The 14170-nt window shown below is 42.4% G+C and overlaps 1 protein-coding gene across 1 annotated transcript in view; it reads right to left on the reverse strand.

The window, feature by feature from the left end:
• Nucleotides 1–4805: 4805 nt before the first annotated feature.
• The window catches only part of LOC122790164 (interferon alpha/beta receptor 1-like), an 809243-nt gene continuing 799878 nt past the window's right edge, over nucleotides 4806–14170 (reverse strand). The window contains exon 8 of the mRNA XM_044057756.1: nucleotides 4806–7394. Coding sequence (XP_043913691.1) covers nucleotides 6540–7394 — 855 coding nt within the window. The 3' untranslated portion in view covers nucleotides 4806–6539. The remainder of the gene's footprint in view (nucleotides 7395–14170) is intronic.

Genomic DNA, 14170 nt, shown 5'->3' on the forward strand with positions numbered 1-14170 from the left:
AGGTTAGGTAGTTGAAGAAGGGGAAGAAGTAACTGAAAGAAGAGGGCTTTGTTTATTTTTCTGTTGGTCAGACAAAAGATGCTTTCCAAATATCTGGCATCATATTAGTGGCAAGGCAAAGGTTGTAAATGTGTGAGGGTTAGTTATAAAATGTCTGCAATTGTACAAATACCATATTGTCAGGTCCATGTGGTGAGTTCATAGAAATCTGTTCTCCTAGGTGCAACATTTGCTTAGAGGTGATTTTTGAGAATTATAAAGGTGGAATGAAATTGGCCAATGAGGTTTATGCTGTCTTCACGGTGTGGCTGCATTTTGTGTAGATGAGGATGTGGGAAGGTTTGAGAATTCTTTGAGGAAGTCAAAAGGGCAAAGATTACCAGATGGGCATGGTATGTATCCCAGAGTAGATAATCCATTGATGGCAAAACTTCCTGTTAGTTTATTGATTTCCTGCCAGAAATGTTTATGGGAGTAAGGAAGGCAGATTTGCTTAGCTTTTACTTGTTTGTTTTTCGGTCTATAGGTGGCATGTTTGGTCAAGTAACTCAAGAGTATTGTTATGGTCATGGTTGTTAGCAGTGGCATCATGTTTCCATGTTTCCTAGGCTTATTCACATAGTTTCATTATTGAATTAAGCTCTTTGGTCAGGCTTTACTTTCTGATACCTTTCAGTAGTCTTAAGATCACTGAAAAGTGGGTGTGCTGACGTGAGTTTACTTTACTGCTGGCAATGACATGGACAGAATTGGGGACAAGGCAATAGTATCAAGCTCTGAGTATAGTATGGGGATTTTATGAGTGGGAGTTATGTCTGAAAGATATTACAGTAGGGAGAATGGATCACTAAAATGGGTGGCTGAATGGAAATAGAGGATTATTGGAATAGGTTATAACAGTGAGGTTAAGAAGTGAATGGTGATTAGATTGGGTTTGGGTCTATTTGGGATTCTACTAGTTTGAGGAGGCTGAGACCTGTAAGAAATTCAGTTAAATAATGCTTTATTGGGCTCTGAAGGTTTATGATACAGTTAGCTTACTGTAAAATCCTATATATATATATATATATATATATATAGAGAGAGAGAGAGAGAGAGATTTCAATGTTTATTAAAGCTATTTTATTTTTACTTTTTTTCCACATTCACCTCTTTCTACTTTGCATATATTGGCATGAACTGTAACTATTTATACAAACTGTTCCAGAAAACTCCACTTCAAAACAACTTTCAAGGCTTTCAACACCATCCCCTATTCTGGAATTATAGCTAAATTCACTAAACTAGGTATAAATCCCTATGTCACAAGATGGGTTGCCAACTGGCTCACTGACAGAACACACACTGTAAAAGTTGCAGACTCCAAATCTGACCTCAAAGCAATGACAAGTGGAGTACCACAGGGTTCCATCCTGGGACCTGTCCTGTTGGTATCTACTTCTCTGAAGTACAGGCTAACACAGAAGGCCTCTGGCTAATGAAATTTGCAGATGACTGCAAATTAGGAGCCATAGTCAAGTCCCCAAATGATGTGGACATCCTACAGAAGGGCCTCGCTGAGACAGATGCCTGGTGTCAGAGCCATGGCCTCAAGCTCAATGCCAAACAGTGCAGTGTTATCCCCTTTGGTGAAAACTCTGTACCCATGAACTACCACATAGGCAGCAATCTACTTAACACTGAATGTGTGATAAGAGACCTTGGGACCCAGGTGGACAGTAGTCTCTCCTTTGACAGTCACATCGCCACAGTAGTCAGGAAGTCCTTTTACGTGGCAAACTTCATTATAAAAGGGTTCTCATTCAGGAAAAAAGAGGTCATTGTTCTCCTCTACTCGACACGCATTAGTCCCATTATAGAGTACAATGCCCCTTTTGGAATGTACTTCACAAGACATCTGCAGCAGCTGTAAAGGCCACAGAAGTACCTCACAAAGAGGATTACTGGCCTCAAACAAATGCCCTACACTGACCTCCTCAAAAAATCCAGCTTTACTCCATAGCATATCGCCTACTCCAAGGTCATCTCTGCCTAATATATAAAGCTATGTCTAACCCAGAGCTGTTGGACATGCTAAACCTAAAGAAATCCCAATCCATCTGAGCTACATGCTCTAGGGACCTAAACCTTGATACCACAATAAACAGGACATGCTGGAGGGATAGATTCCTGTTCCAGAGACTTCCCATACTCTGGAACAGGCTAACCATCTATGTCAAGCAAAGTTCTTCATTAGCACTCTTCAAGAAAAATCTTGATGAGTGGATGGGAAATAGGAAGTACACCCCAGGGATCACTTCTGTGTGCTCAACAGTGGCACAGGAAAATAACTTTCTTGGGTGGCATAAGCCAGGGAACCTTGTTGGCTAGGTTTACGTAGGCCCTTGGGCCGATAGCCTAGTACCTACCTATGAACCTATGAACTGCTTTAGAAGTAAAATCCCTTACATTGCAAGTGTGTGGGTAAGTCAATAATATGATCTTTACCATGGGAAAGGTAATTTCTGTAAATAGTGAGCATGTGAGCTCAGGACAGATACATACATATATGTACATATATACACACATATGATATCTACATATATGATATATACATACATATGATATTTACTCTGGGACTTTTCATGAGCTGATTGTGAATCAGGGTAGCAGCCCTCCAGTCCTTATTAAGATAGCAATATGTATCACCTCTAGCTTTATAATCCTTTCAGAACTAGCTTGCTATAGACAAGGGAGGGGTGGCCACCATTTCTGTTCAATGGATGCACAGATGTTCACCAACTCTCTGTATAAAGGTCGGTATGTGCACTTTGTTCACATGTTCAGTGGGTACCCATGTAAAGCAAGCACCTAACATGTGCCCACGTCTTCACTAGATATACATGTGAAGGTATGTATAGGTCCTGAGTACACATATTCACTATTTACCAGGTACCCACATGCATGTATCCACATCTCTTGCTCCTGTGACCACCTGTTCACTGGGTACATGTATGAAGGTGCGTATATGTTCTATGTATATGTTTACTGGATATACATACAAACATATATGTCTACTGAGTACTCATGTGAATGTAAATAATTGTCACATGCACATATGTTGATTAGGTAACCAGACAAAGGTATTTATCTATCTTGTGTGCACTTATTCATTGCTACTCATATGAAGGTATGTAGGTATCCTGTCCAGTTATGATAACTGGATACCCATTTAAAAAGAAAGTTAGGGAAGAGAATGTGATACAAGTAAAGAAGTGAGTGAAGAAGGGAGAGGAAGGAGGTATAAGGCCAGGGCAGAGAGATTGATAGAAGTAAGGAAGTGAGTGAAGAAGGGAGAGGAAGGAGGTATAAGGCCATGGCAGAGAGATTGATAGAAGTAAGGAAGTGAGTGAAGAAGGGAGAGGAAGGAGGTATAAGGCCAGGGCAGAGAGACTGATAGAAGTAAGGAAGTGAGTGAAGAAGGGAGAGGAAGGAGGTATAAGGCCAGGGCAGAGAGATTGATAGAAGTAAGGAAGTGAGTGAAGAAGGGAGAGGAAGGAGGTATAAGGCCAGGGCAGAGAGATTGATAGAAGTAAGGAAGTGAGTGAAGAAGGGAGAGGAAGGAGGTATAAGGCCAGGGCAGAGAGATTGATAGAAGTAAGGAAGTGAGTGACGAAGGGAGAGGAAGGAGGTATAAGGCCAGGGCAGAGAGATTGATAGAAGTAAGGAAGTAAGTGAAGAAGGGAGAGGAAGGAGGTATAAGGAATGGAAAGGTACTTGTCAACATTTAGGGATATTGTTTATCCTGGTTTTGAGTAAGGATGCACATATGAAGGTATGCCTGTGCCCTATGCTCACCTGTTCACTGGGTACACATATGAAGGTATGTATCCCATCCCGTGCACATATGTTTATCAAGTGCACATATAAGGATACATATCTGTACTGTGCATGCATATTTACCAGGTACAAGTATGAAAGTATGCATTTATGTATGCATGTATGTATGTATGTATCTATGTATGTATGCATGTATGTATGTATGTATGTATGTATGTATGTATGTATGTATATGTTTTGTATTTAGCATCAGTTCATATGGACTGTCCCATAATGTGCTAAGTTAGGGGGCAAAATGTCCCACCATCTGTTGAATGAAACACCCAGGGATAACATTCATGCCCCTATTCCTTCCCAAGAAGGATGTTAATAGCACAGTAAAAGACCACGAATTTTGGGTGTTTGTTTGGGAGTCAAACAGATCTCAGGCCAGCTGAGGTGAAAAGGAACCCAATGCTTTTAAATAAAAAGAAATTCTGTAGCATATGTCACTGGTACACACTGTACATCTTTCCCTCTTACTACCCCGCTCGTCTCAGACAGCATCTCACCTCTAGTACTAACTCAGATATGTGTGTTTAACTTCTGTATTTTCATTTGTGCAACGAAAGCAAGAAAGGTCAGGTTTTGCAAAATATCACAAATATGAAGCTGTATAAACATATTTTATCTCAGTATTTACTTTCTTTCCTATATATAAAATATAAAGTGCCACATCCATGTTGGACATGCTACACCTAAAGAAATTCCAACCCCTCCAAGCTGCACGCTCTAGGGACCTATACCTTGTCACCACAATAAACAGGACATGCTGGAGGGATAGATTCCTGTCCCAGAGACTTCCCATACTGGAACAGGCTACCCATCTATGTCAAACACAGTTCTTCATTAGCACTCTTCAAGAAAATCTTGATGAGTGGATGGGAAATAGGAAATATACCCCGGGGATCACTTCTGTTTCTCTGCTCGACAGTGGCACAGGAAAATAACTTCCTCTGGTGGCATAAGCCAGGGAACCTTGTTGGCTAGGCCCTTGGGTCGATAGCCTAGTACCTACCTATGAACCTATGAATCCATATTAATTGAGTAAGCTGTGGCAAAAATGGTGCAATTTGCAATAGTTTGCTAGCTTGCATACTGTTCCTTCTATCTGAATCAACAGCAGCATCAGTCAGACAACAGACTAAGGGGCATTCCTGATGTGTACTGCAATGCACAAAACTAGGAAAGATTTCTTAAAATTCTCTTCATAAGTACCTTGCTAAAGTACATTAATATTTTTGAAAGCTTTACAATTTTATCAATATTGTTAACTGCTATTGACAGAAGTTGCTGAAACATAAATCCAGATTAATCTAGTCAAGACTAGTATACCTTTAAGGAATACAAGGCAACCACATTTGCTGACAAGTGGATATATGCCTCAGTTACTTCAGGCTGTTCTTAAAACAAACTCATGTAGGTAAAGATAAGTGCTGCACCGTTGTAGGAGAAGTTGTGATAAAACAAAAGTTTGGGGCTTACTATGATTAAATGTGTCTTGTATAACTGATGCATGATTAATCTAAACTAAAACATTTACAGCCTTGGGAGATCAGCACTTCAAAACTGGTAATACTTCCCAGGTTGTAAAACACACAAAAATATATATTCTTTGCAGGGGTAAGCCACATGCATCCCCACAGATTTGGTGACAAACCTTCTCATGACCGATATCTCCTCCGAGGTCGCGTAAACTCAGACAAGATGAAAAGGCAGAAAACAAAAGTAAATCTCTCCTTCCCCCTTGTCTCGAAGTTCACAATACAGTTATGTCACCAAGGTGGCACGAATCTAGATAAACATCATCAGAAAGCAGCTGCCGTGTATCCTACTTCGGTATTCTTAAACTCCATTTTCAGGGCTCTGGAAGTCTCTGTATTCAATCCACATCACTTTCATACTAAACCTTGATGCAAAAAGGGGTAGTGCCCTACATGCAACCCATGTGACGTGGATTCAATTAGCAAACGCAGTCCCAGAGGAGTTGCCTGGGGATAGGGTGGAGCAGCATTTTTACCAGCTCATCTACCTTGGTGGGAAGGCTGGAGGTTAAGCCAAGGACTAGTAGTTCTTTGTAAAATCCAGGAGGCTAGTCCAGATGCATATACATATATAATTCACACTGGCTTCCTAAGAAGCTTTCCACAAGCATCAAAATAGCCATGTACTGGGGTTTACTGATTTCTTCTCTACACATACTGGGGTTTACTGACTTCTTCTCTACACATACTGGGGTTTACTGACTTCTTCTCTACACGTCACCCAGCTGCTTACACTAACATTTGCTGAGTTGAGGGGCCCAAATCAGAAAGAGTAACTTGGGCAGGAAGATGGAGTGGAAGATTGAGAAGGGGCTCTGGAATATCGGTGATGATATATAGTTGCAGAAGGTATAAAAAATACTAACTGATGGCAAGGCTATATTAAACATCTGTTTCCTTCATTGCTGAGCAAAGATACTGTAAAGCATGTAGGCTAGATGACGTACTTGTTGGTATATTTTTGGACCTGAAGTGTTGCATTTCATTGTAGTATACAGGTAAAAGATGAATAATGAACTCTAGCTAGTTTTGTATTTTAAAAGCAAGCATGTGTGCATTTATCCAGTGAAGCTGCAACTATGAACTGCCTAACCATTTTAATGCTGTTAAAAAGCTTTAAAGCTTCATCTGGCTGGTTCATGTTGGCAAATTCAGTCTCATTTCTGACAAGGTGCACTGTATTGGTTTGTTGTGAGATTCATAGGCCCTGCCTGTAATCTGAATGGGTTCACATAATACTGGGTATGATTTATAACCAACATTGCTTGTGTTACTTCTCTGTAGAAATGGTTCATCTTCCTCTGCCACAGATTTGTAGCCCCATAATTTGTGAGTAACTGAGTCACTGTCATCCGCAGTTTGTATTTCTACTGAGTATACATTGATCAAACTGCCAACACTTTCAAGATCCCAATCATAGCTGTTCATTTCTTCACAGGCCAGCAGTTTCACAGAGCTCAGAGGGATGTTGCTTTGATACCAAGAATCTATCAGGCCTGGTGGTTTCACATTTTTGAGAATGTTTGTTTGTTCTGATGTTAACACACCACAAGTCTCATAGCCTTTCTGAAGATTCTGATGACATGAGACATTTGACTCTGCAGTCTCCAAGTTCAACATGACAACTGATGTGAAGTCTGTTCCCACTGTTTCCATGGCAGCAGAAACAGATTTAACTGTTCCGCTGGGATCTTTGAAAGACAGACAAGGTGGATCAGAGTTGTTTTCCTCATTGAGGAATACCTGGCTGTTGGACTCTGACTGGCTCTGGCGAATGGCTGACCAGTTACAGTAATTTTTGTACGCGCTATTTTTATCCTTTCCATATGAGTTGTGGTCATCCTGAACCAGTTGGATATGTGTGAACTGAGGCTTCCATTCATAAGTCTGACAGATGCTAACGGCACTGACTATAGAAATATGGTCTCCCTCTAGCGTGTCATCTTTATCCTTACAGGTCAGGTCGACACACAGATCTTCGCTGAGCAAAGCCTACAGAAAATAGAAACAAATTAGTCAGATTCTGAGAGCTTCTATCATTACTGTAGCTTCATATAAACAGGTGAATTTATTTCCAACACACCCTGTTTTCTGCCATTTTATATAATCTTACCACAATTGTACCACAAGTCCATTTTCACAGTTAACTTTTCATCTGCTTATCTATTTTCTGGTGTCCTCAAAGCTTCTATCTTTCCTAATGCTTGAACCTTTAAAAGAACATTCTTTTGGAAGAACATTATAACCACAGAGGTATTTTTGCTTGTGCTTTATATTTGCTGTTCCATCTTACCAAGCAAGCTACCTATGTAGCAGAATGTTCTAGAGCTAAACTATCCTTTTGCATTCTGTATATTGCAGGCATTTTAATACCAAGGCTATACTGCCACAATGGCACATCATATGACTTTTCTAGCTTACGTCCTGTGTTTCATTTGGGTACACATATTTTGTAAATTAGACTACATTTCACACTGCACTACAGATGTCAACAGTTTTCATCCCAGCACATCTAGTTACATTATTCTTAAACATCACTGGTATTTGACCTGAAAACCAGGTAGAAATAATGTATTATAGTTTTGAAGTACGACCAAAAAGTATGTGGCTTGCCTTATAATAATTGCTTTACATTTTTAAATGTATTTTGTGTGATCTACATATAAGATAATAAAGATGTGTATATGTCTGATTGATACTGACAGTATAGTACAGTCACTTAAAGCAATACACTCAAGTTCCCTGTCACTTTCCCAGTATAATTTCTGTTGCATATTAAATCAGTACACATCTCTCAACCTGCAGGCATGGAAAATAAGAACAAGGACCCTTGAAAAAAAGGTACATTAATCTGGGCATCTAATTTGTGTAAAATCTGAATACCAAATAATATCTAATGCATCCCACTTCCGGTAGGATTGTGGGATACTGCTGAGAAACATGCATAAAAACAGAGAGTGACAAAAACAATGTAAAAATGAGACTGTGAAAATCTGTCGACTTTAATGAAAAATATCGCAGAATTCTACCAGACAAGGTCATTAATGTTTGCTTCAGAAAAGGGGGTAAAAGATGCTAATAGGTTCATAGGTGTATATTAGGCTAACAGCCACTTGGGCCTTTATAAGCCTAACCAAGCATCTGAATTGTGTCCTGCAAGTTTATGTGTGGTTCTTTTATGAGTATATGGAAGCTTGTACAAGATTACAGGCCATCTGTGGCAATTAGTGACATAGGGGCTAGACCCAGTGTGTACTTCCGATTTCCCAACCACTGGTCTAGGCTTCTATTGAATAGGGTTAGGGAACAGCTCTGCCTCCACAGGTGGGAAGTCTGTTCCAGAAAAGGGGAATTCTCTGAGACACATACCTGTTCCTCCAATGCATCCTAAATCCCAAGATCAAGTAATTTGGATATTGTTCATTTTGTGGATATGAAAAAGGTCATCAGTGTGGGATCCAAGGATAGCTTGTATACCAGGCATAGACTACCTGTTAGTGTGTAGGAAATAGAGTACAGAGGCTGGCCTTTGAGGCAATCTGCAAAGGACATGATATTTATACCGTTTTTTTTTTTTTTGGTTTTTTTTTTTTTTTTTTGTGAGGAACCTTTGTGGATATTCCAGTTGTTGCATGTGCCTGGTCAGGTACATACTGAATGGGTCTTGTACTCAATGAAGGACAAATACAATGGAACAATGACTTCCTTGGACCTAGATCATAGGATCATAAGAAGTTACTAGGCTAATGGCCATAGGGAGATTACAAGCCTAGCCAAGTTCTACTCTTATTTCCATGATCAGCACCCATCTGGTCCAAGATGACCATAGGGAGAACCCCTGGGGTGAACCTATGGTTACCCATCCAATCGTCCAGATTGCATTTGAAGAGGGCCAATGAGGTACTCTGTTTAAAATGAAGTGGGAGTCTGTTCCAAAGGTGTGATAACCTCTAGGAGATAAATCTGTCCATAAAGCAGTTTCTGTTAATGTCACATGCCAGGTTTAGGTCTTTAGAGCGAGTAACCCGTGTGTGATTTGACTTGCGGATATGCAACATTTCCAATAAAACAGGGTCAGAGATTGCCTTGTATGCAAGGCAGAGATCGCCTCTAAGTAGTCTGTATGAAACAGAAAAAACTGACAGTGATTTCAGACAATCCATATAGGACAGCGGCAGAAGACCTAGAATTTTCCTTGTGAGGAACCTTTGTGGTCTCTCCAATTGCTGCAGGTGCTTGGAATGGTACATACCAAAAGGGGCATTGTACTCAATTATTGCCATGATGAGGGAAGAATACAGGGAGGTTATAACTTCTTTTTTTCTGGAGGCAATGCCCTTACTTATGAAATGAGTAATATAGAATGCCCTTTTTACCGCTGTGGAGACATGATGGTCAAAGATGAAGTTGCTGTCAACCTGAGTGCCCAGGTCTCTCACCACTGAGTGCATACTTAAGGTGTTGCTCTTGATGTGGTAGCTATCAGGAATATCGCCCCACCAAAAGGGATGATAATACATTTTTTGCACTGACTTTAAGGCCATCACTTTAGCACCAATCATTTGTTTGCGTAAGACTCTCTTGTAGGATGTTGACATCGCTCCCAGTTTGTAGACGCCAAGCTCTTGCTTATAAGTTGAGCAACATAGAATGGTCCCCTTTCTGTCTTAGATACATGTGGGTCAAAAGCCAGGTTACCAGCTACATGATAACACAGGTCTTGGACTACCAGTTCTACTGTTAGGGTGTGCTGTCACCGGTCCCGGACTACTGATTCTACTGTTAGGGTGTGCTGTCACCGGTCCCAGACAGCCGGTTCTACTGTTAGGGTGTGTTGTCACCAGTCCCGGACTACCGCTTCTACTGTTAGGTGTGCTGTCACCGGTCCCGGACTACTGGTTCTACTGTTAGGTGTGCTGTCACCGGTCCCAGACTACCGGTTCTACTGTTAGGGTGTGCTGTCACCGGTCCCGGACTACCGGTTCTACTGTTAGGTGTGCTGTCACCGGTCCCGGACTACCAGTTCTACTGTTAGGGTCTGCTGTCGCCGGTCCCAGACAACCGGTTCTACTGTTAGGGTGTGCTGTCACCGGTCCCAGACTACCGGTTCTACTGTTTGGGTGTGCTGTCACCAGTCCCGGACTACCGGTTCTACTGTTAGGGTGTGTTGTCACCAGTCCCTGACTACCAGTTCTACTGTTAGGGTGTGTTGTCACCAGTCCCGGACTACCGGTTCTACTGTTAGGGTGTGCTGTCACCGGTCCCAGACTACCGGTTCTACTGTTAGGGTGTGCTGTCACTGGTCCCAGACTACCGGTTCTACTGTTAGGATGTGCTGTCACTGGTCCCAGACTACCGGTTCTACTGTTAGGGTGTGCTGTCACTGGTCCCGGACTACCGGTTCTACTGTTAGGGTGTGCTGTCACCGGTCCCAGACTACCGGTTCTACTGTTAGGGTGTGCTTGTCACTGGTCCCAGACTACCGGTTCTACTGTTAGGGTGTGCTGTCACCAGTCACAGACTACCGGTTCTACTGTTAGGGCGTGCTGTCACTGGTCCCAGACTACCGGTTCTACTGTTAGGGTGTGTTGTCACCAGTCCCGGACTACCAGTTCTACTGTTAGGGTGTGCTGTCACCGGTCCCGGACTACCGGTTCTACTGTTAGGTGTGCTGTCTCCGGTCCCGGACTACTGGTTCTACTGTTAGGGTGTGCTGTCACCGGTCCCAGACTACCGGTTCTACTGTTAGGGTGTGCTGTCACCAGTCCCAGACTACCGGTTCTACTGTTAGGGTGTGCTGTCACCGGTCCCAGACTACCGGTTCTACTGGTAGGATGTGCTGTCACTGGTCCCAGACTACCGGTTCTACTGTTAGGGTGTGCTGTCACCGGTCCTGGACTACCAGTTCTACTGTTAGGTGTGCTGTCACCGGTCCCGGACTACTGGTTCTACTGTTAGGGTGTGCTGTTACCAGTCCCCGACTACCGGTTCTACTGTTAGGGTGTGCTGTCACCGGTCCCAGACTACCGGTTCTACTGTTAGGATGTGCTGTCACTGGTCCCAGACTACCAGTTCTACTGTTAGGGTGTGCTGTCACTGGTCCCGGACTACCGGTTCTACTGTTAGGGTGTGCTGTCACCGGTCCCAGACAGCCGGTTCTACTGTTAGGGTGTGCTGTCACCGGTCCTGGACTACCGGTTCTACTGTTAGGGTGTCCTGTCTCAGGTCCCGGACTACAGGTTCTACTGTTAGGTGTGCTGTCACCGGTCCCGGACTACCAGTTCTACTGTTAGGGAGTGCTGTCACCAGTCCCAGACTACCGGTTCTACTGTTAGGGTGTGCTGTCACCGGTCCCAGACTACCGGTTCTACTGGTAGGATGTGCTGTCACTGGTCCCAGACTACCGGTTCTACTGTTAGGGTGTGCTGTCACCGGTCCCGGACTACCGGTTTTACTGTTAGGGTGTGCTGTCACCAGTCCCAGACTACCGGTTCTACTGTTAGGGTGTGCTGTCACTGGTTCCGGACTACCAGTTCTACTGTTAGGGAGTGCTGTCACCGGTCCCAGACTACCGGTTCTACTGTTAGGGTGTGTTGTCACCAGTCCCAGACTACCGGTTCTACTGTTAGGGTGTGCTGTCACCGGTCCCAGACTACCGGTTCTACTGTTAGGGTGTGCTGTCACCGGTCCCGGACTACCAGTTCTGCTGTTAGGTTGTGCTGTCACCGGTCCCAGACTACTGGTTCTACTGTTAAGAGTGTGCTGTTGATGAGCCAATTTTTCCAAGGGTGGCTGACTTCCCAAAGGGTGGTCTTATTCATCTCTTGGCATTGAGTTTTCCGACCAGTCAATTGTCTTGGTTAGTCCTTCTTGTAGGATGTTTGTTTCTTGTGGGGATTCTATGATTGCTCTTAGTTTGCAATAATCTGTGAACTTACCCAGCCAAAGGCCCTTGACATTGGCCTTGACTTATGAGAGGTCTACTTCTCACTCTCCCTGAATATACTCATCTAACTAACTTACACCTCTTTCTCCTTACTCTCCACTGTTTCCTCATATAACCAACCTACACTGCCTTTGGCCTACTCTCCCCCTCTTCCCTCTACAGTTTTCTTTTCCTTCCTTTTTCTGTAAATACTTCTTAAGACTTTAGGTAGGGTACTATATAAATATATTTATATATTATATAACATTTGTAATTCTGTACTGCTGCTTGTTTTTTGAAACTAATTAATTTAGACTTACTGTATGTGATCTTAAATTATCATAAAATGTTATAGTGTTTGTATTATTTTAGCTTAATTTTGTTCTGTATTAGTTTGGAGCTTTTCTCCCCAGGCCTCTGCTGAAAAAGGGCTTCAGCTCAGTCAGGAATTCCCGGTTAACAAATGTAAAATAAAAATAAATAAATAAATAAATGCAGTAGTGTAGAGATGAGATGAGTGTGTGCAATGGTGGCCTTAGCAGTGTTTGTTAAGAACTGTTTATTTCTATATAGACTACCTAGGTTTTTGTGTACTTTCTTTATGGTGAGGGAGATATGGATGTCAAATTTCATGTTCTGGTCAATTATAACCCCTAGAAGCTTTGTGTGGGTATCAGGAGATATGATAGTTTTGTTACTGGAAAATAAGGTGAATGATAGAGCAGGCGTGGGTTGTTGAGTTGGCTATGATAGGTCAGGCTTGGTTTGTTGGGTTGGATATGATAGATCAGGCTTGGTTTGTTGTGTTGTTTGGAAAACAATATGTTTTGTTTTCTAGCTGGTGGTCATTTAGCCAGGATTCAACCGAGAGAAAGGAAGCTTGTGTTTGCTGGTGTAGCTCTTGGAGAGAAGGGGAGGCACAAACTAATGTGGAGACATCTGTGTATTGGATGACTGAGGAGTGGAGGGTGGAGGTGTGAAGGTTATGTCTATAAACCTTACACATGTGAATAAAAGGACATCACTGGGGGCCTGCAGTCTTTGACCTCATGTCCGACAAATGATGGATGCAAAACAAAGACATCAGACAAATCTATTAGTCTTTTGGTTAAACTTCTCTCATAGTCATTGCATTTGGACTTCTTTCCTTTTTCTTAAACTGTTTGCTCAGAAATGAAGTCACTGATACTAGTTTAATTATGTGAAATAGCAATTACATGTGTTTTAAGAGAAGTTCTCATCCATGGACATATCAAGAGTTAAGTTCTCTTTTGAGGCGATGCAGATAAGACATGGTTTTAACATTCACATCACCAGTCACTGTCTATATTGAGGGATATCTTAAAGAAGGGTTGAGTTGTGGCCTAGAGCATTGATCAGTTGCATATTATAGGTTCAAAGGTTCATAGGTAGGCACTAGGCTATCAGCCCAAGGGCCTAAGTAAGCCCAGCCAACAAAGTTCCCTGGCTTACGCCAACCCAAGAAAGTTAATTTCCTGGGCCCCTGTTGAGCAGAGCCACAGAAGTGATCCCAGGGTGTATTTCCTATTTCCCATCCACTCATCAAGATTTTTCTTGAAGAGTGTTAATGAGGAACTTTGCTTGACATAGATGGGTAGCTTGTTCCAGAGTATGGAAAGTTTCTGGGACAGGAATCTATCCCTCCAGCAAGTCCTGTTTATTGTGGTGACAAGGTTTAGGTCCTTAGAGCAAGTAGCTTGGAGGGATTGGGATTTCTCTAGGTGTGGCATGTCCAACAGCTCTGGGTTTGACATAGCTTTATATGTTAGGCAGAGATCACCTTGGAGTAGGCGATATGCTACAGAGTAAAGCTGGAGTTTTT

The sequence above is a fragment of the Protopterus annectens genome, chromosome 15.part0, assembly GCF_019279795.1.
Source record: "Protopterus annectens isolate FY-2018-M chromosome 15.part0, PAN1.0, whole genome shotgun sequence".
NCBI classification, from domain to species: Eukaryota; Metazoa; Chordata; order Ceratodontiformes; family Protopteridae; genus Protopterus; species Protopterus annectens.